The sequence below is a fragment of the Carica papaya genome, chromosome 2 (assembly GCF_054855325.1).
Source record: "Carica papaya isolate Zhongbai chromosome 2, ASM5485532v1, whole genome shotgun sequence".
Classification (NCBI taxonomy): domain Eukaryota; kingdom Viridiplantae; phylum Streptophyta; class Magnoliopsida; order Brassicales; family Caricaceae; genus Carica; species Carica papaya.
Genome location: NC_142310.1, coordinates 13982541 through 14009639, shown reverse-complemented (window position 1 = coordinate 14009639; position 27099 = coordinate 13982541). Strand labels below are relative to the sequence as shown.

Here is a 27099-nt window from a genome sequence, read left to right as displayed (position 1 = left end):
TTCTTACTCAACAACAAACTTTAGAATTTATATTATAATTTATTTATTCACTCACACTTTATTTATTCTATAGATCTTTACGAAAAATGAAGATATGGTAACCTCATTTATATGGTTAAGTAGTTACTTCTAATCACATTCATAGAGATAATTTGAGTTCAAATCTTAAGTTGGGTAGTTTAAATTGATAATTTTAATATAATATTATTTATTTACTTTGTTACTAAAAAATATATTAATATGTATTTATCTAGCTTTTTTTAATTCACTTTAAATAGAAAGTCAAGTATATTGATTTATATGTATCTATTTTACTAATTTAGTTTAAACAAATAACATTGGCATAGTTTTATTACATCTAAATGTAGTAGTTTTTTTTATATTTTCATTAAATTTTTTTAATTTCAATATAATTTTTATTCATATATTACAACATTTATAATAGTCCTTTTTACAATCATTTTTTTTCCTTCTAGAATTATATCTGATTCCCATAACATAATTACAAATGAAGTTAAAGTGGAGTTGTAATTGAAGGATATAGAAATTTATTTTTTATAAATTCTTTTTTGTAATTAAAAAAACAAAGTTGAATGTATTTATGTTGACACGTAACACTGCACCAGGGTTTAGCACAACGATTCCTTTCAACCTGTCCAATTGTTCTGTCTTTCTACTCATTTTTGATTTTGCAATAAGAATGGAAGCAAATGCTAGTCCATTCAAGGTATGCCGTTTTCGTATCTTTCTCTTCTCCAAGTATAGCCGACCATTTTTCACTTGTATATTGCTGTAATTTGATGAAACTTGCAAACGTCAAAATCTGTCCGGCGAACTCTATCGCGAGCAGATTTGGTGTTGACTTTTTGATACTATACTTACGCTTGAGAGAAGAACACGTTATTATAGGTCAGAGTCAGTATATTTTTGAGGAATTTAGCCATTTTATAGTGTTATTATGCAGCTAATATTGGGATCATCTTCCATAGCTCGTCGGCAAATATTGGCTGATATGGGATATGAATTCACAGTGATGGTAAAGTTAATATATTGTTGTTACAGTACTAGTAATTTCGTTGTAATATAATTATGGAGAGTTAATTTTGCAAGGTTATTTAGATTGCTGACATTGATGAGAAGTGCATTCGGAAGGAAAAACCTGAAGACTTGGTTATGGCCCTTGCTGAGGCAAAGGTATTAAGTTCAGGACTTGATTTCCTTAATATGTTATGTTCTAAGTTTAGATTCTAGTTTTCTCTTGTTAGCTACGAGGAAAGGAAGTCAAATTTTTTGTTTTAGTTTTTTCTCATTTTATTTTGATTAAATCGGCTAAGGTTCAAAGATTAATCAAGATTTAGAAAAATAAAACACCAGTAATAAAGGTACCTCACATTGTATTTTCTACCATTTTCATTTTATATTTTGTTTCTTTTTGTGTGTCCTTACCATCCTATTCTTTTTTTTGGTTTGGTTGATTCTGATCCAGGCTGATGCCATCGTATCAAAACTACAAACTGTCAATAACCAAGAACTGGATTCAGAAGCAATATTTTTGATAGCAGCTGATACTGTATGTCTTGTTTTCTTATCATTAGTGGTTCTCCAATACTTAGGAATTGATTGTAACCGGTCGAGCATCACCGAAGGTTGTCTATGGACTGAGAATATGTTATCTTGTAGAAATTTTAATATTTTACATTTCTAGCATCCTGGGTTGCAAGGTTGATGTGGCTCACCAGTGGGGAACTGAGGTCCTTTAACAGTTCTTTACTGTATGAGTGTTTGCCACTACTCTAGATTATCAATATAATTGAAGTTTATCTTAGGTAAAATCATTGTCTTCAGTCTGCTATTAGAATAAGGTATGATAATCTCTTTGCTATGAGTGTTTAAGCATTTAATTGGTTAGTAATCTGTCTATTCATTATGATTTTTATGCTTATTATGATTTAAGTAAAACAAAGTTAATAAGTGGCAGCAGATTAATGCTTATGTATAGATTATATATTCATTATTTTTGGTTAATTTTTGTTCAAAGCCACAATTTGTTGTAACCCCAATTTTTGGGCCAAAGGTAACTAAGAAACTGGTAGATCTTGATGCTATGATTTTTTTAGTTAAAAAGCATTTTGTACATGGAATTATTATCTTTTACATGCTATTGTTGCTTGTGGTGGTCGTGTTGCATTTTGTGTCCAGCTGTGTGCATTTTTGACTCATACTCTTACTCTAGCTGGTAAAAACTTCTCAGGTAGAACCCATCATGCAAAGGCTCCCTATTGGTGACTCTGTACTGGAAGCTGACCCAAAGTTACTGATTACTTGTGATCAAGTACAGATCATGCTTTCACTATATTTTCTTCTTATTATTATTTAAATATTTGGTCAGTATCTTTCATTCAAAGATCAGTTGGAAGTTTGTGAATAAGGTCCTTTATTGAAAGGCTTTAGGTGATAGATGGCGGACAATAGACTAGGTTGTCATTCTACAATGGCAATTTCAGTGATCATCAATGGTAAACCTTGACCCTAGTTTAAAGGGCAGCAAGGGATTGACAAGGTGATCCATTCTCCTTTCATATCTACTCTAGTCAATGATGTCCTTACTCAGGTGGGTACATGTGGGGCCGAGGGAGGATTGCTAGGTGGAAGTCTAAGATCTGCAATTTCTATCCATTTTCTTCTAAAGGCCACAGCTATTTTCTTAATGCAATCTCCTTGCTCCAAGCTTTTGAGGTTATTTCTGGCCTCTGAATCAACTTAGTGAATATGGGTTGAGGGCATTAATGCTAATGATCACGTTCTTTAGAAGGTTGGAGGAGATTAATGGATGTGTAATCTCAAATTGGCTGATCAATTATCTTGAGATTCTGTTAGGGGGAAATTCCTGGAATGAGAACCTTTTAGGATTAGATGATTCTCAAGATGAGGCTAGACAATTAGACATGTGCTTTATTCTCTTAAGGGAGTAGGTCGATTCTCTTTCAATTTTTTTTGTCAAGTATTCCCTTTATTGCCTTCTTCTTTTTATGATTTCCTAGGAATGGCGAACAAAATAGAGAAAATAATGAGGGATTTTCATTCTGCTGGTGCTAGTAGGGAGGCAGAGGATCATTTGGTGCATCAAAATATTTGTTGCAAACAAAAGAAGATGCAGGTGTAGATCTTGGGATTTTAGTCTCCCAAAATATCGCTCTAGCGTGGACAAATGATTATGGTGTTTTCAAAATCTTGAGTCGTTGACTTTGTGGCATAGGGTTGATCAAAGGCAAATATGGTCCTCATTAATATAGCTGGGGTACCAAAGTGATGGTAAACATGATTCATCGAATCCAATGGAAATATATCTTTTAGGTATACCCTTCTTTTTCTCCTTTACTTTGCTTAAAGGTGGGCCAAATTTCTTATTCTGGAGGATACTTGGTTGGGAATTCATCTCTTTCATTCATGTTCTTGTAGGCTTTCCTCATGTAATAACCATTCTATTGCCTCTGTTGTTATTTATCAGGACTCACATTTTGCCTAGTATTAAAAGTATTATATATGTGTAACTTGTTATATAAGGGTATAAAATTAAAATACCCATGTATAATTAATTTTAAGGGTTTCCTTTTATATGTTGAGAATTGTTTATATATAGGACACTTTCTCTCAATAGTATTTATTTTATTCTTCCACTTGATATCAAAGTTTTAGAAAAATATTATAACTCCTTTACAAACCTTAATCGACTTTCATTCTCGAAATAAGAAAAAACCCTAAGAGGGTCAGCCTTCATTACCGGCCACCACCGCAACAGCCACTCACAATTGGCCTTCACAGCCAAAAAATACCTAGCCGCAAGGCCCACAGCCACACGCCATCCAACTGCCCTGGCCCCTCAAGTCGCACACCACAGTCCCTCGACCTACTATAACCGCGCACAAGACTAACCTGCTTAACTCCATCCTCATGCCCCAGAACAGATGCGCTCCACCAGGACTCAGCTGTTGCCACTGCTCCCTGCTCCAGCTACTGCCCACGCCCAGGACGGCTTTGCACCACCAGAGTGGCGCACCATCAGGGCCCAGCTGCTACTATTGCTCCCTACTCCAATCACTGTCTTCCTAACCGCATGCCATTGCTCCCTACTTCCTAGTTGTGCACTGCTCCATACTAGCTCGCACACAGCTTAACACAGCCTAGCAGTACCATCTGTGCAGGGTGTTGCTTCTACCGAACCAGTCTACATTACTTTAATTTTTAGACCATGTCTAATGTTGTGTCCCAAGCCAATAGTGCAAACCCCAACATGGTAAATTTGCAAAACTCAACTAGAGAGTTACAACATATTTAGACTGCCTATCGCCTGAATGGAAACAATTATCTCAAGTGGTCCAAACTAATCCGTATAATCCTAAGAGGTAAAAGGAAGATCAATTACCTTTAGGAACTGGGCCACAACAAGGAGATCTTAGGTTTGGTCATGGGAGGAAGAAGACTCCATGGTCATGGTCTAACTTTGGAATTCTATGATCTTGGAGATTTGTGACAGTTGTATGTTCCTTCCTAATGCCAAATAAATTTGGAGGCAGTGAAACAGACATATCCCAAGGTCCATAATGTAACTTAGATGTATGATTTGAAAGTTAAGACTACTTCTATAGAACAAAGAAGTATAAAAATTATAGAGACACCAATTTTTTGAAGACCTGATGACAAGAGTTAGATTACTGCTGTTGTCTTTGTATGCAATTAATGTAAAGTTGTGGCTGTAGAGGCTTTTGTCAAGAAAGTTAGTCTTTGAGTTTTTGGCAGGCCTCAACGTGGAGTTTGACCATGTGAAAGTTCAAATACTGATTAATAATGTAGCTCTGCCACTAAATGAATTAATCTCAGTCATTGTAGCAGGAAAGGAGGAGGAAGGTAATGTTGGAAACCCACTCTAAAGAGAACTTGGCTATGCTTGCAAGTAGCCCAAAATTATGTCTGGTCAGTGAAGGAGCAGCATCTAAATGCTAGCACCAAACCAAGGGGCAAGAGTAGAAATAACGTATGGTGTACCTTCTATAAGAAACTTAGGTACAACAAAGATAAATGTTGGAAACTCCATGGTAAATCCACTACTTTCAGCAAAGATTGAAGTTACAAAAATATCTCGTAGTAGCCCAAGGACTCGATTTGAAGTCCTGGAAAAATCCACAGATATTGGTCTTTTAGCACATTTTGGTAAGTTTTCTCTCTGAAAAAAATGCCTCAGATAGATCATTTGAATACAAATAAATCATAGACTCAAGGGCTATTGATCATATGACCAAATTATCTCAGTAATTTAGTACATATGTACAGTGTCTAAGTAGTGGAAAAATTGTCATTGTTAATGGTTCTTTAATCACAAGTGGATGAACGGGTACCACCAAGATGAGTCCCAATCTAATACTTGAAAATATGCTTCATGTTCTGAGATTATGCACAATTTAGTATCAGTGATTAAGTTATCACAAGGCCTGAATTGCAAGATAACATTTTTTTCTTCTCATTTCGACTTTCAGAACCAGAGCTCTGGTGATAATTCGACATCTTAAAGCTAGGAACGAATTGTACTTCTTGGATGTACTCGGACCATTTTTCTCTTTCCATCTCTACCAACACCACCAATAAAATTTGGCTCCATCACAAACGACTTGGACATCTATCTTTCTCTTTTTTAAATGTTATATTTCCGTTGGTTTAAAAACCCCAATAATGAAGATTTGCACTGTGAGGTCTTTCTCTTTTTTAAATGTTATATTTCCTTTGGTTTAAAAACCCAAATAATGGAGAGTTGCACTATGATGTATGCGCACTAACTAAACATAGGCATGTGAGGTTTCCCATTATTAATAAAAGAAATACAATTCTTTTTTCATTAATTTGACCATTGATAAGCTAATGAGAAGGGGAAAGATCATGGTAAACTGGTGTTGCTTATGTAAGAGGGCAGATGAGACTTTGTGACCATATTCTACTTTGGTGCTCTATTGAATATAGCTGTGGTCTATGACTTATGGGATTTTAGGATTCAATTAGGTTATGACTAGTACCATAAGGGATGAGATTTGGGCTTGGAAGGGTACTTTTGATTGGGAAAAACATTTGGGGCTCATTATCTTTGCAATTTTCTGGGTAGTCTGGAAAGAAAGAAATAGGAGAACATTTGATGGGGTAGAGGAGGGTACTAATAAACTTAGAGAGAGGTGGTTCCTGGCCTTAGGTTTTTTGGTTATAGGTCAACCTTTGTACTCCATGGAGGATTTAAGAGAACTTATTGGTACCTTATTAACATGTAAATAATTTTGTACATGGGTTTGCAGCTCCTTCGTGCTTGTATTTAATGATACTTATTATACTTTTTATTTCAAAAAAAATAATATCTTATCATCTGAAGTGGTGCTGGACATTTTCAACTTATTAGAAAAAGCTGATAGTGTCTATTTTATTTATAGGTACTTGACTTTTCAAGAAATTGTAGCAACTTATTAGAAAGAAAATGAACGGATAATAGGACTTGAGAAATGGAATCCATAAGATAGAAAAGAAAAAGAAATAAAGATAGAAAATATATACTTCTTATTCTCAGAACACAAATGGCCTTTCGGTGATGTGACTGATGTTCTTCTTTATGAGAAAATGAGGTTTTTTGTTATTTCTTACTGTTGTTATCAAATGATCTGGAGGTGGTGGTCTATGAAGGTGTTATCAGGGAGAAACCTTCCTGTGAGGAAGAAGCGCGAGAATTTATAAAAGGTTTGCTCAAGTCTTTTTCACTTTAAATCCTTGCTAACTTACTCTTTTAAGGTTCTGTGGCAATAACGTGGTATATAGGCTATTCTGGGAGGAATGCTGCAACAGTGAGTTCTGTGATGATAACGAATCTTAAAACAGGAATAAGGAAAGGACAATGGGACAGAGTACAGGTATTATCTAAACTTTTGGATCTATGTTATGACAAACTTTAACTATATAGTGGTATCTAGTTCAGATTAGATTTACTTGGAGAAGTATCATGCTTAGAGATCCAATCTTTAAGGTTAGAATGTTAACAATCATTATTTCAGTTGACCTTCCAATTGCAATTAATTTCTCTCACTACTGTTGTTTTGTGTTTGTGCCTAGCACTTCTTGCCTCTGATTTTTCTCTCTTCTTGCAATTTTAATATCTCCTCCCAGGAGATATCTAGTAATAGAGAAGAAATATTTTGATATTGTCTTGAAAGGTGGAACAATATCGGACTCAGAAAATGGAAAAAAATGAATATTCTTTGATTTGTTTGTGTCAGGTCATGATTCTATGTAGATCTTTTTGGGATGGAGTAGTTAATAAAGTGACTAAGGGTTGGCATGTTGGAAGAGGGACTTATTGTCTCTTGGGGGTAGAGTCCCTCTAGCTCAGGCGTGTCTGTCTAGTATACCACTTTGTAATCTGTCTTTATAAAGAGTTGCAGTTGGGGTGGTTGAATGACTAGAGGGTGTATGAGGAAGTTCTTGTGGGTTGGGGCTGTGGATAAACATAAGGATCACTTAGTGACTTGGGTTGTATGTTGGAGGTTCAAAATTTATGGTGGCTTAGGCATAGGAATCTTGTATCGAAAAATTCATTTATATTGGCAAAATGGTGTTGACATTTTTCGTAGGAACCAAGCTCCTTGTGGCACCGGATGATCACCAGTATCAATTTAGTTTCTAAGAATAGATGAGATGTTCTAGCAGGGCAAAACCACATCTCATGGAAGGCTATCTTCCAAGTCCCACCCATTGTACCTTCCTCTAACCCGTCTTTAAGTGGGAGATGGTTTTAGAACTGTACTTTGTTGAGGACACTTGGATTTGCAATTATTCATTGGCATCTAATTTCCTGGTTTTTACAATCTCTCTTCGAGTCATAATCCCCCTATTTTGCTTTTCGCCAGCTGTACAAATGGTCTTGTTGCCTGGAACTTTCGTTTTTAAGAAATCTATCTGATTGGGATGACAAAGCCCTCCATGGGAAATGGATCTGGAGATTTTGGAATGACAACAATAGCCTCTGGAACAAAATTATTGTTTGCAAATGATTTGGTAATGATTTGTATGTGATCAGACTACTGTGGATAATAATTTATTTGGACTGAGTCTGTGGAAGAGCATAATGCAAACCTGTCAGTCTGTCCTTAATTGCTCCAAATGGGTGGTTGGTAAATGTGACAAGACTCGTTTCTGGCAGGACGTTTGGTGCGGATCAGAGAATTTTCAAAGTCATTTTCCCCTCATTTTTACTATTGTGAGAGACAAGTCCATGCTCATTGAGAATGCTTATGGGGTAGGCACCCCCTCATCTTGGGAAGTGGTTGTCAACAGAAACTTGCATGATTGGAGGTTGGTAGAATATGAAAATTTGCTCCAGTTACTGGCTGGCATCAGACTTAGCAGTGTGGATGACAGATCAAGCTGGAACCTTTGCAAAAACAGTGTGTTCTTTGTTAAATCATTCTACAGATCTTTGGTTGACAGCCCTGTTTCCTGTTCTGGTTTCACCCATAAAATTTTCTGGCATTCTCTTGTTCGAACCTGAATATCATATTTTGCCTGGGAAGCTGCTAAGGGGCGTATACTTACGCTAGAGTACCTCATGCTTTGGCCACTGGTGTTCTTTATGCAGACAGAACCTAGAATCTTGCAGCCACCTTTTACTCTGGTGTCACCTATGATCTCTGGACTATGGTTTACAACCTGCTGGGCATTTCTTGGGTTATTATAGGGTCTGTTAAAGGTGAAATGCTGGCTTGGGAAGGGCTCAGGTCCAGTAACAAATGTCACATATTAATACCTCTAACAATTTTATGGATTATCTGGAAAGAAAGAAGCAGTAGGATTTTTGAGGGTAAAGAAACTGATTTTGGCACCATCAAGGATAGGTGGTTATACTTTTTTGGTTCTATTGTATTAAGTCACAACCTTGATAGCTTAGAAGATTTTGAATCTATTGTAGATATTTTTATAGATATGTGATTTCCTTTCTATACCTTGTATATGTGTGACGCCCCTTTGGCATCATATCAATCTTATTACTCACTTTTATCTCAAAAAAATCTGATTGGGAAATTTCTAATATGCTAGCTCTATTAAGCTTGTTGGAGCATGTTCACTATGAAAGACAGCCTGATACTTTGGATTTGGATAGGAGACCCCTTTGAATATATAGTGGCAAATCCTTTTTGTCTATATAACTGACAACTATGTTTGTTATAGCATTCCTTTTGCCAAAGAATTTTTGAAGGCCCAAGCTCCTTCGAAGGTAAAGTTGTTTGCATGGATTGCTCTTCTTAATAAGCTGAACACTAATTTATTTTTAAAAAATAAGCTTAACAATAATGTGTTGCTGCAGGTGTGCTGGCCTAATGGGGCTTTGTCTCCATATATTTAGTGATGTGTCGCTAGGGTAATCGGGCTTTATTTCCTAGGAATTAGGAGAGAGAGAGCAGTATCTCCTATAAGTATCTATTTATTCAATAGAATTCATAGGATTCTTTCTAATAATTTGTAAACAAGGTGGTAAAAGCTAAAATTACTGCCAGGTGAAGAACAGTTTACATAAACCTGTGTAGCTCCCAAATCCCAGACGCCATTAGAAGGGACCTAACATAGAGCAGGGAGAATGAGTCAAAAGTCTGACCTTTTTCTAAAGCTTTCTTGCTTGAAGTTTGGCCTTGATAGAGTATAGCTGGGGCTGTTGAAGGACTCTTTGATCTCCTAGGGTCAGGTGCTCTAAAAACCCCTTTTTTCTTGACTTCCTGTTGGCTAACTTTTATTGATCAAATATCCTATATTTTTATTCCACAAAAACACTGATTTCCTAATTTCAAACTCTCAGCTGATACTGTTATTTCTAGTTTCATGTGAAAAAATTCCTATTTTACCTTATTCCAAACTCTCAGTCTAATTAGGCTTTTTCCTATTAAAGCTTAAACTAGAAACCTAAACCAAAATAGAGTCAATTGCATGAGAAGAAGAGTCGATTTTTTCTTTTTTTGCTGTTGCTTGCTTTTGCTTTCTCCTTTTCTTTTGTGAACTTGGGGCATAACATAACTCCCCCTCTAAATGGTGTTTGTCGGCAAGAGCCAAAAGATGGTCGGAACCGGTAAGCCCCTACATTGAGGCTCTTCTGGATCCATGTTGTTTTCCTGAACTAGTTCCAACCAAAGAAATCTTTTGCATCGGTATCCCACAACATAGGGTTCAATAAACAAATCAATAATTTCATAATAATTATATAAATAATCTCCTAATAAATAAGTTAAGGTAACCTATTTATAGATACTAGATTACGATCAAAATAGATATCATAAGTCTACTTAAAAATTCTATTAAATAAGAAAATAAGCTAATCAACTGGAATGTCCTTAATAGAGAATAAATAAATAAGATCCTAACTAAAGAAGAAATAGTAAATTTATACTATCAATAAACTTACAGATACTATTTCTTAGATAAGCTAAATAACTTAATATACATAAATTCATCTCTCTCTCCTGATCTATTCTTTCCTCTCTCTTCCGGATCTCCCCTTCTTTCTCTAATTTTCTTCTCTCTCCCATCTGTTTCTTTATTTCCAGAATCTTCCCCTCTTCTTTCTCTAAATTTCTTTTCTTCCCTTTCTATTTCTGTATTTCTAAATTCCTCCCATAATTTTACTTTTCTTCAAAATTGCCTTTATTTCTCAAATTTTACCAAGTATCACAAATTAATTTATTTGCCAAAGTTAAAGTTCCTGGAACTCACATGTTAAAGGTGGGTCCTGACATGTTGCATATGGCATGTACTGTTGGGTTTCCTTTATATATGTGTGTGTTTTTTTGATGATTTTTTATATATTTTTTGATTTAATAAAAAAGAAAAGTACATTTATAAAATATAATATATAGGTATTACGGGTTGGATAATCCATAAACCCACTATGGTTTGAAATAATAGTAAAAAATTAAACCCATCCCGAATTGGGTTTTCTGGATCACAGCTTGGGCTGAGTTCAAGTATGCTTTTATCTGCCTTGAACCCGTCCCATTGTCATCCCTAACTACCATGGATAATTAGATTGATTAGCCATGTTATTTCTCGTGCAACAGTCCCATTATTCCAGCATTAACATATTTAGTCCCCACAAAATATTGTGTAACATTTTTATTAATACAATCTTATGTTTGGTTAGTTTGGGAGCATGACCCCGGTTCAGGTTAAAGTTAACATGGCCCATTCTTGGGCAGAGATTGGATTGTTTGGGAATGTGGCGTGTGTACTGTTTAATTTGCTGTTAACAAGCATTTTAAGAACAGAGATTATAACATTTCAGTTACTGTGGTAATCTAAGTTTACCAGCATTACTGGAGATCATATTTTGAAACATTAATACCTTATTTTTGTCAATATTACATTCATGAAATTTGAGCTTCACTTGCACATAACCTTTATAAATTGAACCAAACACAGGAAAGAGAAATTACCATAAGATATCAAAAAGAGTCTTAGTGTTCCATGAAGCTAACACACCCTCAAGGAGATTGATGCTTATGAAACATTGATTTTAAGGAGATAGATGCTGATGAAACACTGATTTTGTGGAGACATACTGGAATAGTGCATGTTCTATTTCTGCAATTGTCAATAATTGCATTATGGTTTGATGCTTGCCAATTTGAATTCCCGTGAAAATTTAGAGTTGATGCTATCTGGAAATAAATATCAATATAATGATACCTTGCAGATTTATTTCCACGAAATACCAGACGAAGTCATTGAGAAGCTGGTAAAAGTTATTTAGACTGTAGTAGTTAGTTGTCTTCTACAAGGAATGGCACTAACATGTAATTATTATTTGTTTCCATTTCCAGATTAAGGAGGGACTGGTGCTTAAAGTTGCTGGGGCCCTAATAATTGAACATCCTTTGATCTTGCCTTACATCAAACAAGTGGTAAGCTAACTAATCTGGTTTGCCGATATTAATAGTTTAATAAAATAATATTAGAATATGATTTTGACATAGTTGAGGCAAAGCCGCAGTTTTGTTAAGTGTATCTATCTTCATGGCTTGTCTAGTAGCTAGCAACTTGGAGATGGCTGGATTCTGATGCACATTCTTTTCAACTTGTTAAAAGCTTTTTTTTTTGCATGAGTTGTCAATTGATGCTATGAAAAAGCATAGTTCAATATTATGTGGCTTAGAAAAATTTAGATTCAACACATTATTCATTTTTAAAAATTTCAGTATTTGTGTTTAACCGTTACTATTAGTAACTTGATATGTGGACAACTCAAATCAGACTATCCAAAATTAAAAACAAGAACACCTAATTCTTCTTTTTTAGATAATTGATTGAAATTTTACTCAAAACTTTTCTAAATCTATAGTTTTAAATTTTTTTTTCTGTATTTTAGTAATTTTTATTTAGTTTTATTTTGAAATCTTTTTAAATTTTAGTTTTTTAAGTTATACAGAGTCTAGTAGACACCATTCACGCGTAAAAATTTTAAAACATAACAGATCTGTTTATTTAAACTAGCAATATTATATTCTCATACTAATGCTTAAACCATAAGTATTGAAATTGATAAAAACAAATTGTATTTATTTTGTTTGAAGTTACGTATAGAATATTATATTGAAATGTGCTCTTTCTATTACAGTTAGGAACAACGGACAGTGTGATGGGACTACCTAAAGCTCTCGTTCAGAAACTTATAAAGGAGTCCCTCTAGATTTTCCTCTGATTAATTTTGGATTATTCAGTTGACTTTAGCCTGTTTTATCTACTGGAATAAAATCAACTTATTTGAAGTTGGTGAATCAATCTAGATAACATGTTGCATTATGTCTGTTGCTTAAAGTATTATTATCTTCTTTGTTTGAATCAGTCGCATTAATGCACTTCCAAATGACAATGAAAGCAGTTGCGGTTGACCATAAGATACGGCAAAGATGGATGGCAATGCAATGGATCCTAATTGTTGCATAATAGGAGGCCAGAAGTAGATGCAAGAGTTCAATTTATTTATTTTTTTTGTAAAGATAAAATTTATCAAGACGAGAAAACCCATAATTCCCTAACTAAATGATCATTGTACAGAGGAATTAATCATTGTGATTAACTAAATAATAATGAGAATATCAAGTTAAATCAATACCCCAAACAACATGAATGATTGGTTTACTTCATTGTAATCTGATTATGCTTTTACAATAAAATTTTGCTTTAAAAGTAGTTAGATAATTAAATTCACGCCTATAATGTATTTTCTAAATAAATATAAAACATGGAAGTTGCAGGCATTGCTATGTTTAGCATAGATCCACCAAAGACATGATTCCTCTTGGAAATGATACTTCACTTTCTACTTTATTATTTGAATGACTAGTATACTTGTGAGTGGAATGTATGTCACATTAGGTTTTTGGTGTTGTTGTTGAAGAATTATTGGTGAATATATCTTAAAATTTTTAACAATGCCATAACTTTGTGAAATATCTTTAATAGTTTTTTAATTTTTATTTAAGATACATTGTAAATTCTCTTCTTTTCAATAACCTCTTTTGGAAGAGATGGTGCTGACTAACTACCAATGGCCAAATGTAGATCTTATAACCACTCTTTTAACACAAGTCTCAGCAATGACAAGTAAGATATTAGCCATGAAAACTAAATAAGCTTTTTCAAACAAGAATTCAATGATAAAGATCAGTACATCGTATATAAGTGAAGAGGATGATCCACTTGTAAATAAAAAAAATCTTCCACTATAGGGTCAACAATGGGCAACCAAATGCACTAATTCATTATCATTTAACTCCTTAGATGATTGGAACTTTTTTCGTGCAAACACATGGGGTAAACTTACCCTTTATTGCTATATAATTCATGCATAACTGAAAAAAGTCATCAGTGGAGGACATGAATTACCCTTAAAGAGACAATCATCTAAGAATACCAAAAAGATACTGAGAAAAATTAGAAGGAGCTTTGCGAGACATTATCTTGACTAGTAGGAAGACACTTGAACATCCCAAACTGCAAGAAGAAGGAACCTAAGAGAAAATAAAAACAGTTGTGAAGCCTAGATCCACCACACCGCTATCATTCCTCCTTATTGTTTCCTCATATATAAGAAAAAGAAGCTAGATGATCAATTCACTAAATTTTGGGAGATTTACAAGGCTTCATATAAACATGCCCTTTTCTTAAAGCAGTAGAGCAAATATCCAATAACAAGAAATCTTTAAAGGAACAGATGTTTAATAAGAGGAAATATGATCTACGAGACTATTCTACTAACAAAAGAATATAGTTTCAATGCTTTGTAGGAAGATGCCTTAAAAGTTGAAAGATCGTGGAAGCTTTAACATCCCATGCGATATTGGAGACTTCATGTTTGAGAAGGCATTGTGTGATTTATTTACAACCATTAATAACATGCCCCTCTTATTGTTCAAGAAGTTGAAGGTTGGAAAAATTCTGGCAAAAAACTATATGCTTCTAATTGGTATTAAGATCCATTACCTATTTTTGGGGAATTGTTGGCATCTCTGTTAAGGCAAGTAAGTTTGTTTTTCTTGTTGACTTTGTAGTTTTTGACGTAGAAGAAGACTAAGAGATGTCAATTATTCCTTGTTGACCATTCTTTGCTACTGATAAAAATCTCATATTAGAGTCCATGAGAAAAAGGTGGTGTTTAAAAGCATTAGAACCATGAATTTATCGAAAGAGGTACAACAGGCTACCACGTTAATGAAGAGACAATGGAAGAGCTACCTAAAACTGAAGATGGTAGTGCAAGATATCTCAAAGAAGAAAAACATGGTGATCATAAAGGTGATCATAAAGCTTCACCTAATGGAGAGTGTTACAAGGAATAGAAAGATAATTGAGTTTTTTTATTCTTATAAACTTTTTTAAAGTCTTCTCAAAGTTTCCTAATTCATTGCAAGTACCTTGGACTCGAAGAAAGTGTGGGATTATCTATGTAACATCCCAAATACCTGGTGGGGTAAAAGGGAGCTTGATAAAAAAAATAGATATGAGTGCAAATAAAATAAATATACAGTGAAAAATAGAAATTCCTTTCAACAAAATCAAAAGTTCATTTTATACTTGAGGTTAAAGGTTGGCTACCAAAATATGAATATATAAAAGTAAGAGTCCCTGTAATGATTAAAAATAGGTGTCCTCAGAGTGCGGACAAAATAAAGCACTCATAATCATCCTAACGATCTAAGAAGGGATGCAAACAAGTTTCAAGGGGCAACTCAACGAGAGAATCATCACTTCCATCATCTGAATGTGGGCATGGATTAGGGTGAGTTCAATAAACTCAAAGAGCAATAGTATTTAAACTACATAGCTAAGGTTTATAAAGGTGATTAATTTTTAGAATAAAATGTCATTCCTCAATTAAATATCTTATCTTAGAAGTCTCCCAAGGCTAACTCAATTTAAATACTTAGAAGAGATCATTATTTTATTTAGAAAAGCATATGATATCATCAACATAAAGACAGATAAATTATAGAGTCAATCATAAATAAGAATTGTAATAGAAACTAGTTGAATCAACTCAAAACACAACAAGATCAGGATAAAATAGAAGAACCATCATACAAAATCATTATAAAGTGTCAAACAACTATTCTAATCATGTTTGTGTCTTATTAAGTCTTTTACTGAGCTTCTCGTGAAGCTATTCCAACATATATCTACTGAGGGCAGAGGGATCCCCAACCACCACTGTGAATAACCAATCAGTTCTATTTCTATATTGGGCCAGTTCCATTTTCATGTTGGGCATAATCTATGACCACGACTATATGTCGCCATTGTGTCCCTATATATCATATCACGCATCCACTTTTATTAGAGGGAACACCGATCATTTATAGAAAGCGGTTCACTAACATTTCATATTCAGAGTAGGGAGAGATAGAAACCCCTTAGAAATAACAGTTAAACAGATTTTCATTATTTTCTCTTTCATATTCGATGTTCAATCATAATAATATCTCATGCTTAGGATCCGGTTGGGATCTAAATACATATCCAGCCCAAGGCCCATTCACCCAGATTTGACCTTCTGGTCATCCTTTTAAGCCAAGACCTAGTAGAATAACCCTCTTCACCATTACCAAGGTAAAACAAAGGGTCAAACCCGCATGCATTTTTCAATAATCATGTTTTATGCGTCATACTCACCGTTTTCCTAATTCATCTTCAAATAAGTAGTCAATCACCAAACGATTTATGCATCAAAATCATCATACTCAATAATTTTGTATCTCGTATCTAAACAAACACGTCAATCATCATAGAAAATTTAAAAATCATTCAACATTTAAATTATTCTTTTTAGAAAATGCACTTAGAAATGTAAGAGAAAATACCAAAAGAATTCCTTACAGTAACTGTAACTAGATTTGTCTTTAGGGTGGAGAAGGAAAAAGCCTCATAAGAATTCCTACTTCCTTCTTCTTATTTCTCTTTCTAGACTTCCCTCTTTCTCTCTCTAAAATTTTTTAAAATAGAAGAATGAAAGACTACGACATCCCAAGTGTTAATTAAGGCAAATAGGTGTCAGATACAACTTCAGAATAATGGTTGCATGATAAAAATTATGCAGCAGAATCAAACCTTAACAAATCCCTTACGAATATATATAATGTTCTAAATACATACTTAAATTGATGCCAGAAGTGGCTACAAAATACAAAACATAAGGACCTCTTCTTTCACTATGCTACTGGAATTCATAAGAGTGCAAGAATAGTCATGCACTCAAACTTGTGGATATACAAGATCCTCATAGACTTTCAAGGATAGGTCTGCTTGCGGTTCCTCATTTTCTTCCTCATCCGGGGGGAGGGGTGGGGGAGGGGGGAAGGGGAGGGCATGGAAAGAGTGAGTTCCTTATGCTCAGTAAGAAAAACAGTATTAAATTAACATTGTAAGATTTTAAAAGTTTATTATTTTATCTTACCGTTTAGCTTCCTCGTCTACCTAACTCACCATTATGAAAACCATTTATTTGAATATGAAAATGGTACGTTAGCACGGAATATCAAATATATATCATGCTAAATAATAGAGAAAATTAAACAAATCATGAAATGCACAGATTTTTCGTGTCATGTTTCGCAAAATCATTACAAACTTCTATCTCTGAGGGCAGATACAGATTTTCAACTATATAAGTGGAATGACCAGATCAGATACAGATACGACAATTTGCTCAATCCCACTTCCGGTTGGCCAAACTATGGTACAATCTATGACTACGGTCGTACCAACCATAATAATCCTAACAGATGTCTGTGCACATAGTGGCAGACATGCGCAATATGCCGCATAGTGGCTAACACATGAGCCCTCACGGTGTGGCTATGTAGAGTGCCTGCAGGCCCTCTCCTGTTGGTTTTCTGGGGATTTTTGCCTCTTTTTCATTTTTTTCTTCCCTTTTTCTTATTTTCTTAAAATTGAACTTAACAATAATTTAAGAAAAATTTAAAATAATTAATAAGGATAAAAATAAAATAAAAATAAATTTTAAAGTAAAATACTGATAGAATTTAAATGGCCATAAATCCAAAATAATAGAGTTTGATATCACGTTCAAACACAAAGGTTCAGGTTACAATCTATAACGTGGTTTCTTAAAAAGCTTGGGACAAAGTTGATGAGAAAGCCAAAATAGGGAAGCAACACAAAAAGGCATGGCATAACAAACACATCATAAAGCATGACTTTGTAGTGGGAAACAATAGCCTCATCCTAAAATCTCATTAGAAGCTTTGGCCAAGAAAATTTATATTTAGGTGTTACCGTCATTGAAAATAAATCATATGTTTCTTTTTACTGATGGATGACCGAGCATTTTAGTTATATAATCTAGTCTATACTTTCATGTATTTCTACTTCACTTATTATTACTATGCTTCGTTTTTTATATTTTAGTTCAAGTTACAAGCTTTACACTTTCGGATGCAAATGAAATGAAAAAGATGAAAAGAAGGCTCAAAAGCTATAAGTATTAGTTGTCGTAAGAAATTCCATACTGTAATGAGAAATAAAAAATTCAAAAGATATTCATATATCCATAAATGCATTTAGGGAATTGGTCTGGCCCCACTGATTGCTCGGATCCCATTAGTGAATAGAAAGTTGGATCTATATTAGATCTCATTTGAAGTCTTAAGACCCACCTACAGCTAGAGTCACATCATGTTTATGGTGTGTCGAGGTTTTGATCCCTCTAGCACAATTCACGGAAGGCCCATGCTTCAACAAAGATTGTGTGCAACAATAGCTTGACACTATCCACAAAAAAAATACAAGGTATCATGTTTCAGTACTATAGTGAGGAAAACTCGATTGCATTATATTTAAATGGGAAAGAATGCTTAGAGTGTTTTGAAACCCTACTTTTAGAGACTAATTTGAAGGAATAATAGAGTCAAGGAAAAAAGGGTTTCTATATAAATGATTGCACCCTCATGAATTTTGAGAGGTTAAGTAGCCACTATAAGAATTTCCTAAGAATAATTATTCAAGAAAAAGGTGAATTATCAATATATCTCAAATTCAAGGAAAAAGGAGATTGCAATATCTTTTGGATTGATAGGTGTTGAATCCACCAAAAATAAATTTCTATTTAATCAATAAAACAAGATGGTAGTAGTGGTAAGTAGGGTCGAATATGCAGGGAATAGGAAACCAATTTTCTTATTTGACCAACGAATAAAAAGTAAACAAGAGGGGTTTTATAAAATCCAATAAACAAAATATAAAATAAACAATGAGCAGAATAATATTAAACAAACTCTTGGCTGCAAGTTAGAAACTAAAGCAATTATAAGACAAATTCCTAATTGATAAAATAACTAGCTCTAGTAATGTAATTAATCATAGATGCAAGGATTTATTTTATTTATTTAAATTATAGCAAACTAGTTGTAGTTATTGGAAACATTCCAACAACTAATCCTTTCTTATTTCTAAACCAATCAAGAAACGTTCGTTAGTCGATTCTTTGCTGCCAAACAATCCTAGGCATGTATATAGGATTTAACTTGTCAATAGCCTTATGAACTAGAAGAACCTACTTCAAGTTGCCAGATTCATCCGCATCAATCGGTCAACCAGATTACTTACCTCCTCAGTGCGACACTAATTGCCACTAGGTGAGGAGCTGGGGTGGCTTGTGTTTTACACTCGCATTGTTTGCTGTAAATTCTTTTTTCATGCGGCACTAGAGTCCCAGGTGGGGCAATGTAGTGTACACTGTCTTTGAGTTTGAGGAGACCTATGTCATTGAAAGCTGAAAGATCCAAGGGTGTCTGAGGGCAGACAACATGCAAGTCTGTCTCATCAACGTCAAACTGGGTAATAAAAATGGTAATTCTACTGATGATTGAGCCCAGGATTAACAACCGTCTAGAGGAGATAACATTGACAAACTGTGACATGAACCAATACCCTCGGTTCACTCAATGTTGCTGCAACATGCACCATAGAAAGTATAGTTCTGTTTTAGAAATAATGTTTAGTGCGTCTTGCGACTAGAGAAAGAGTAAGCCAAAAATCAATGAATATATCTCATATAAGGGTCACACGGGTAATAATCCTTGGATTTGCTAGGGTCGTATGTGTTTGAGTGATTTACACAAAGTCTATCATAAAAGTGGCTAGATCATCTTTAGAGAAATCACAGTATGGGTGTTTTACTTCCCATTTAAAAAATCCTTGGGCATCATTAAATTGAGCAATGGAGAGATGAAAATGCTTGCCCTGGAAATGGTAGGAGATGCGATTAGGGGTGTGAAGCTTGAACTTGATGGGTTGGTAAAACTAGAATGTGAGTGTAATACTCTTGAGCTAGTTCCACGTAAGTGGATACATCTATAGCGAATAGGTTGGCCCAACCAATGGCGTATATCAATTTCAAAATACCAATCTTATTGTTGAGAGTGTCGAGAGTGGGGTCATGGATGGATTTACTTGGGATAATGGGTGGCTTGCAGATTTTCTCATATCGTTATTTTTCCAAATCATCTTAAAAAATGAGATGTTCATAAAGGTTTGTTTCTATTGGTTGGTGGATGGGTTGCCCCCATCAGACTCGGGACCTCTTTGGGCTCGTTCTGGCTTTTCTTCTTCGACAATAGCTTTGTTGGTAGTAGGTGGAGGAGGATCCTAATTTTTAGTCATATGGCTTGTTCTGACATCAAGAGTAGTGGTGTGGTGTGAGGGTGTGTTGGAGACTTTGATTACAGGGCTCCGGGGAGCAAGGCTGGGGCTTGTGGAGCTACATGTGTCAGTTCTCAGATAAGATGTGATTTGGGGGCTTGCAGTGTAGTATATGTCCAAATGGCCAGATGCCATTGGTCTTTTGTGTAAATCTCTTACTCCTCATGGTCGACTATTAAGGGTCAAGGTGTGTGAGATAGGTGGATGAAGTGCAAAAGTGTAGAGATTAAGGGTTGGGGTTCGAGAGGTTTGGAGAAACGGGATTTGAAAATGGAAAGAGGCGGTTAGGGTTTTATTGCAGGTATTTATGTTTGAACTTCAAAATAGGCACAAAGTGGTGGTAGTTTAGGGCAAAGGAAGTTTAAGGTTGGCTGAAAGCTTTTTTGTTGCTTTGGGTAAGGCTTGTGCAACTTTCGTTGGTTGTAGGTAAGCCTAGGGCGAGGGTAGGGATGGTGGAGGGTGCATGGGGTGGGTTATAAGCCTTGGGTGAGGGTTAGGAACGGTGGAGGCCCTTTGGGCAAGGGTTATTTAATACTACTGTGGTTGCAGATGTCCCCATAACCTTTGGGCAAGGGTTAAGTGAGGTCACTGGGCGGAGTCTTGTGGGGTCGGCACAAGCCTTGGGCAAGGCTTATTCAGATGTTCTAGTATTCAGCTAATCTAATTCTACCACCTTAATTCCCTACTCTTGATCCATAATCACCAAAGAAACATTAGTTATTTTACAAAAATGTAGTGATTTATCGAAAGGACTACAATTGAGAGGAAGAAAAAGAAACAGAAGGAAGAAAATATGAATGGGTTGCCTCCCATCAAGCTCCTTTATTTTTTATCTAAGGTCAGACTATCCTGCTTGTTGTCACAGGTGTGCCTTAGGTGGGTCGAAAGTAGTTTCTTCAACATTCTATGTGGAGAAGCTCTCGTAAAAAGGTTTAAGATGGTGTCCGTTCACTAAGATTTTATGTGTATCAAGGCTCTTGATTTCGACAGCATCACGAGGAAATATGACGGTGACAATGAATGGGCCTATCCATCTTGACCTTTGTTTTTTAGGGAATAGTTTAAGTTAAGAATAAAAAAGGAGGACTTGCCTAATTGAGAATTGCTTTTTGGAAAATATTTGGTCATGTAACATTTTCATCTTTTCCTTGTAAATTCTAGAGTGATCGTAGGCCTCATTCCGTATCTCTTATAACTCCTGCAGCTGCAACTTTCAATGCTCACCAACTTCCTCTATTTTCAAGTTACAACTCTTGACGGTCCAATATGCTTGATGTTCCAGCTCGACGAGAAAATGACAGGCTTTCTTGAAGATTAGACAATATGGGGACATTTCAATTGGTGTCTTGAATGCTGTTTGGTAGGTCCATAAAGCATCATCAAGCTGCAAACTCTCGTCTTTTCTATTTGGCTTGACTGTTTCCTCTAAGATGGACTTGACCTCCCGATTGGAGACTTCTGCTTGTCTGCTAGTTTGTGGGTGGTAGGCGGTGGATGTGCAGTGGGTAATATGATATTTTTTAAAGAGAGCCTCCACCACTTGATTGTAGAAGTGGGTTCCCCGATCATTTATTATAGCCCTTGGGACTCCAAACCTCACAAAACTTGTGTCTTTAAGAAGTTGATGACTATCTTAGCATCATTGGCTTTGGTAACTTTTGCTTTGACCCATTTGGAAACATAGTCTACTACTAACAAGATGTAGGTATTGTTGAAGGAAGAGGGGAACGGTCCCATAAGGTTGATGCCCAATACATCGAAGATTTCACACCCTAAAATGGGTATAATAGGCATATGATCTCGCAACTAATGTTCCCTATGCGTTGGCAATTTTCACATGTTTTACAATAGGTGTATGCGTCATAGAATAGGGATGGCCAAAACAGGCTAGACTCTAGCACTTTCCAGGCTATTCGTTTGGCTCCGAAGTTCCCCCCACATGCATGTGAGTGATAAATATTTAGGACGGATGCCACTTCGGTCTCTAGAATGCACCTCCTAATTATCTAGTCTGCAAAATGTTTGCATAGGTATAGGTCGTCCCATACATACTGCCTTGCTTCTCTTTTTATCTTTTCCTTCATCGCTTTTGGTAGATCGGCTATTAACATATGGGTAACAAGGTATTTAACGATGTTTACATACCACGGGGCTACTTGCTGAACCAAAAACAAATGTTTATCCAAAAACTTATCACCCAACAGGGAGGGCTCCCTGTTAATTGGCAGTCGGCTAAGGTAGTCTACTACCAATTCTTTCTACCCTTTTTTTCCCTTATTTCAAGATCAAATTCTCGAAGAAGAAGTATCCATTATATTAACCTCAGTTTTGCTTTTTTTTTTTCTCAACAAGTACTTCAATGCTGCATGATATGAGAATACAAGCACCTTTATTCTCAACAAGTATGATTGAAACCTTTTCAAGGCAAACACAACAGCAAGTAGCTCTTTCTCTATGATGGAATAGTTCAATTAGGTACTATCAAGGGTGCGAGAGGCATAGTAGATCACATGCAATTCTTTTTTAGTGCTTTGCTTGGGTACTGCGCCCACCGCTTAGTTGTTTGCATCATACATTATTTCGAATAGTAGATCCCAATTTTGCAGCTACATGATTGGAGCTGTCACTAGCTTCTCCTTAAGTGCTTCAAATGCTTTCTTGCAAGGCTCATTGAAGACAAACTCAACATCCTTCTGGAGTAAACGACACAGGGGTTGTGTGATTTTTTAAAAGTCCTTGATGAATCTTCTATACAAACTGGCATGCCCAAGGAAAGAACATATCCTTGATGAATCTTCTATACAAACTGGCATGCCCAAGGAAAGAACGTATCTCTCGTATGCGTTTTAGATATGGCAGTGATTTGATAACATCCATCTTTACTTTATCAACTTCTATTCCATTAGACGACACCATATGTCCCAAAATTAGCCCCTAATCCACCATGAAGTGGCACTTTTCATAATTCAAAACAAGGTTTGAGTCAAGGCAATGCTTAAGCACTTTTATGAGGTTATCAAGTCATTCATGAAAAGAGCCCCCATAGATTGTGAAGTCATCCATAAAAAAATCAATGTTTTTTTCCAAAAAAATTGGAGAAGATGCTGACCATGTACCTCTGTAAGGTGGCAGGTGCATTGCAAAGGTTGAAGACATTTGTTGGTAGGCGAAAGTCCCAAAAGGGCATATGAAGGTGGTCTTTTCTTTATCTTCAGAGGCGATCAAAATTTGGTAAAATCCAGAGTAACCATCCAGATTGATGTAATGGGTTATGCCAGCTATCATTTCAAGCATCTGATTGATAAAGGGTAGCGAGAAGTGGCCTTTTCTTGTCGAGGCATTCAGCTAGAGGTAATCGATGCAGACCCTCTATCTATTTTGCACTCTTGCAAAAATCTTCTCTCCCTCTTAGTTTTCTATCATGGTGAACCTTGTTTTCTTGGGTACAACCTGCACTGATCTTACCCATTTGCTATCCAAGATTTGGTAGATGACCCCAATATCCAGCAGCTTCAAAACTTCTTTCTTCACTACATCCATCATCGTTGGGTTCCAGCACTTTTGAGCTTGTCAGCTGGGTTTACTACCCTCTTCTAGTAGAATCCTATGCATGTAGGTGGAGGGAAAAATTCCCTTGATATTAGCAATCATCCAGCCTACGACTTCCTTGTATTCACAGAGTACTCTTACTAGTTTTTCTTCTTTGGATTGGTTGAGTGTGTTGGAGGTTATCACCGGAAGGGTCTCTCCTTCGCCTATAAAAATATACTTGAGGTGTTCGGGCAACGGTTTTAAGTCTATCTTAGGGGCCTACAAAACAGAGGGTGGAATGTTTATGTGAGCTAATGGGAGATCAAAATGGGGAGAGTACCTTTTACTCATTTAGAGGAATCCAGCTCAAACATAGCTTCTTAAAATATTCTAGTCAACCACATGGTCTTCTTCTAGGATACTTAATCTATCAGCATTTAAACTATTGTAGAATGCAATATCTACCCCGTCTCAATGGCTTAGGTTGAAGTACTTTTGATTCAAGATATTAATGGTGTCAACGCTGCACACACAAGATAAATTAGTTGGATATTTATTGCGTCATACACATTAAGTCTTACCACCTCGCCGTCAAATTATGTAGTGAGGGTTCCATCTTGGATGTCTATTTTTGTTTTAGTGGTGCTGAGGAAGGGTTTGCCTAAAAAAAGTGACGTGAGAACCATCACAAAGGACAATTCAATTACAATCAATTTGAGAGACATTCTTGAAAGCTTAGGCTTTTCCTCAATTAGTATTTTGTTAATTTTTAGCTTCTTTAAGTTCTTCAAGAAGTAGGAGTCTTTAGAAGTCTTGTTGAGCCAAGGAGTAGGGGATTAACTTATTGGTAAGTTCGTGGCATTTTTTCTTTTCTTGTTTTATTTTTCCTAGTATTTGTTTTTACATTCCTTTTAAGATTGTAAATTCAATTAGAGGGAGGATTTTTCTAGGCGGATAAGTTTCAGTATTGTATAATGTTGAGTGGGTTATAGGAGTTGATTCAATCCTCCCATACCCTCCCACATCATCTGGTATTAGAGAATAGGCTCCTAAAAACTCAAATCTATCTTTATTGCTTTCAGCATTTTTGTTATTAAATTAACGTTCAAATTTATTTTAATTGTTAATTGGTATGCATATTACTTAATTTATTCTATCTATTCGTTTCAAGTAACTTCGTGTTTGTTCTATTATTCAAAAAAAGTCATATATACAAAAAAACACCAAAAATATTCCAATTGCACCCCATAAGCCAATTGACATGTTGTTTGCATTTTACATAAGAAAAACAGAATAACTATCTGATTGGTGACTCGAAATCCTTTGAGAAATTGAAGGCAAAGTACCTCGCCTAATGGGTGCAGGTGAAAACTTTTGTTTTCATCCAGCACATTATCCATGTTAATTTTTGAATTGCATTTCTATAATCTTGCATAACATTGCATAAAGAAACTTGATTGGTTGAAGAGTGTAGCTAAAAAATTAGGGGTAGTATAAATAGATACAACTGCCGATTCTATCCATCAGGATTGATCAGATCCCTATGCATCAGTCTGTCTTGTCAATCTTTGTGATCTACGCTTCTGTCTTTTATTTTATGTTTGTTCCATTACAAAATTAAATAAATAATCAATACTAGTTGCTTAACACACGGAAGACACACTATTCCTTTTTCTGTGTGCTTGTTTATGAGCTTATGTAGAAATCATATCCTTTTAGGGTTCCTTGTTGTGTCGTAAGGACTAATGTGCAGACCTGATTCAACTGATCACGATTTGGGATACTCACCTCGATAGACGAAGTTGTCAATAGAGGGATTGTGAGGTAAATATGAGCGGAGGAAAGGGAGAGTTTATATTTTTGCTAACTTCTTCTTACAAGTACGTGGAAAGATTGGGACTTACTTACACTATTCATCCCTATCCCTACCGGTTGCAGTGGCTGAATGAGAGTGGCAAAGTTAAGGTAACCCAACAAGTCATTGTACCCTTCTCCATTGGTAAGTATAAAGATGAGGTATATTGTGATGTTGTTCCTATGTGCGCTAGCCATGTGATACTTTGCAGGCCTTGATTATTTGATAGACAAGTCCAACACCATGGTCTGACCAACCACTATTCTTTGTGGAAGGACGACCTCACTCATGTCCTCACACCCCTCTCACTCCAAGAGGTGCACGAGGATCAAGTAAAGGTTAAAAGGGCCTTAGAGGAATATCTAAAGAGAGAAAGGGAGAAAAAGAGCCAGGAGTCCCTGAAGAGGAGTAAACAAAGTCCAGTAAAAACCCGAGAGAGAAAAAAAGAAAGAGAGTCTTTATGTTAGGGGATGATAGGTGAAGAAAGTAGTTTGTGAAAGAAAAAGCCTCATAGTGTTGCGATATAAGGAGGTCTATCTGAACCTATCCGACCTAGACCCAACCCTACCTCGAGGTATTGTTTCCTTCCTCGAAGAATTCAAGGATGTCCTACCAAAGAAAAGTCTAGACAGACTTCCACCGTTGTAGGGAATCGAACATCAGATTAATTTTGTCCCCAGAGCCACCATTCCTATTCTCCCTTTCTATATGGGTAATCCAAAAGAAACTAAGGAACTCCAGTGCCAAGTGGAAGAGCTGCTAGCTAGAGGACGTGTTAGGGAACGTTTGAGCCCTTGTGGTGTACCCGTCTTACTAGTACCCAAAAAGGACGGTTCCTAGAGAATGTGTGTCTACCACTATCGGTATTTCAGATCACGGTACATTCTGATACTACTAGGGTGGATTGATAGTTTGGATGTGTGTGGTTCCTTTAAAATATTTGATCAGAGTATAGAGCTATCTCCCTTAGGGAAAAACTTGTATTTGTGTTCCAAAATCTCTTGATCTACTGTTTGGGCTTCCCAACTTCTGATGTGGAGAATGGGCTGGATCTAAAATTTGGCAGGGTATGTATTGCTACAGCAATGACTCAATTGGAGTTCCTGAATTATTTATAACATTCTCCAACTTAAAGTCATCAGTCGTCTTAATAAGGCCCTTTTCGTTTGATTAAGGGCACCATTGACTACACTACCCCTACAAGGATGATGAAGGATCATGGAGTCATGGTCCTTCAAAAGATCTGCCCATCACTTTTGTCTCGTACTCCATTCTTCTTGGAAAAATAAGTGTTTCAGACTCTTATGATCAGTACAGATCTCAAAAGTTTGACCATATAGTTAACAACGCTAAATCTTTAAGAAAAAGACAATGATGGCGAGCTCAAGGTTGTGAGTACGTGATATTCATATGGCTTCAGTTACTGGGAACCATAA

The 27099-nt window shown here is 35.8% G+C and overlaps 1 protein-coding gene across 5 annotated transcripts; it reads left to right on the top strand.

The window, feature by feature from the left end:
* Positions 1-568: 568 nt before the first annotated feature.
* Positions 569-12900, top strand: LOC110817320 (Maf-like protein). Of its 5 annotated transcripts, XR_002540179.2 has the most exons (11): positions 569-727; positions 965-1036; positions 1120-1194; positions 1487-1570; positions 2252-2332; positions 6696-6765; positions 6844-6935; positions 9247-9292; positions 11756-11797; positions 11883-11963; positions 12677-12900. XR_002540179.2 is itself a non-coding variant. In XM_022045807.2 (10 exons), the coding sequence occupies exons 1-10, from the start codon at positions 602-604 to the stop codon at positions 12746-12748; spliced, it is 795 nt and encodes a 264-aa protein (XP_021901499.1). In that variant the 5' UTR covers positions 570-601; the 3' UTR covers positions 12749-12900. The 5 variants fall into 5 exon arrangements, 4 of the variants coding, with proteins under 4 accessions (XP_021901499.1, XP_021901501.1, XP_088069506.1 ...); XM_022045807.2 differs by lacking the exon at positions 9247-9292 and having other exon boundaries at positions 570-727; XM_088213380.1 differs by lacking the exon at positions 9247-9292 and having other exon boundaries at positions 585-727; positions 952-1036.
* The last annotated feature ends 14199 nt before the right edge of the window (positions 12901-27099 follow it).

Excerpts from the sequence above, each read along its gene's own strand:
- LOC110817320 (XM_022045807.2), top strand. The coding sequence starts at position 602 with ATGTTGACACGTAACACTGCACCAGGGTTTAGCACAACGATTCCTTTC. Across the intron at positions 2,333-6,695 it reads TACTGATTACTTGTGATCAA|GTGGTGGTCTATGAAGGTGT; the intron begins GTACAGATCATG and ends AATGATCTGGAG. Across the intron at positions 6,766-6,843 it reads AGCGCGAGAATTTATAAAAG|GCTATTCTGGGAGGAATGCT; the intron begins GTTTGCTCAAGT and ends CGTGGTATATAG.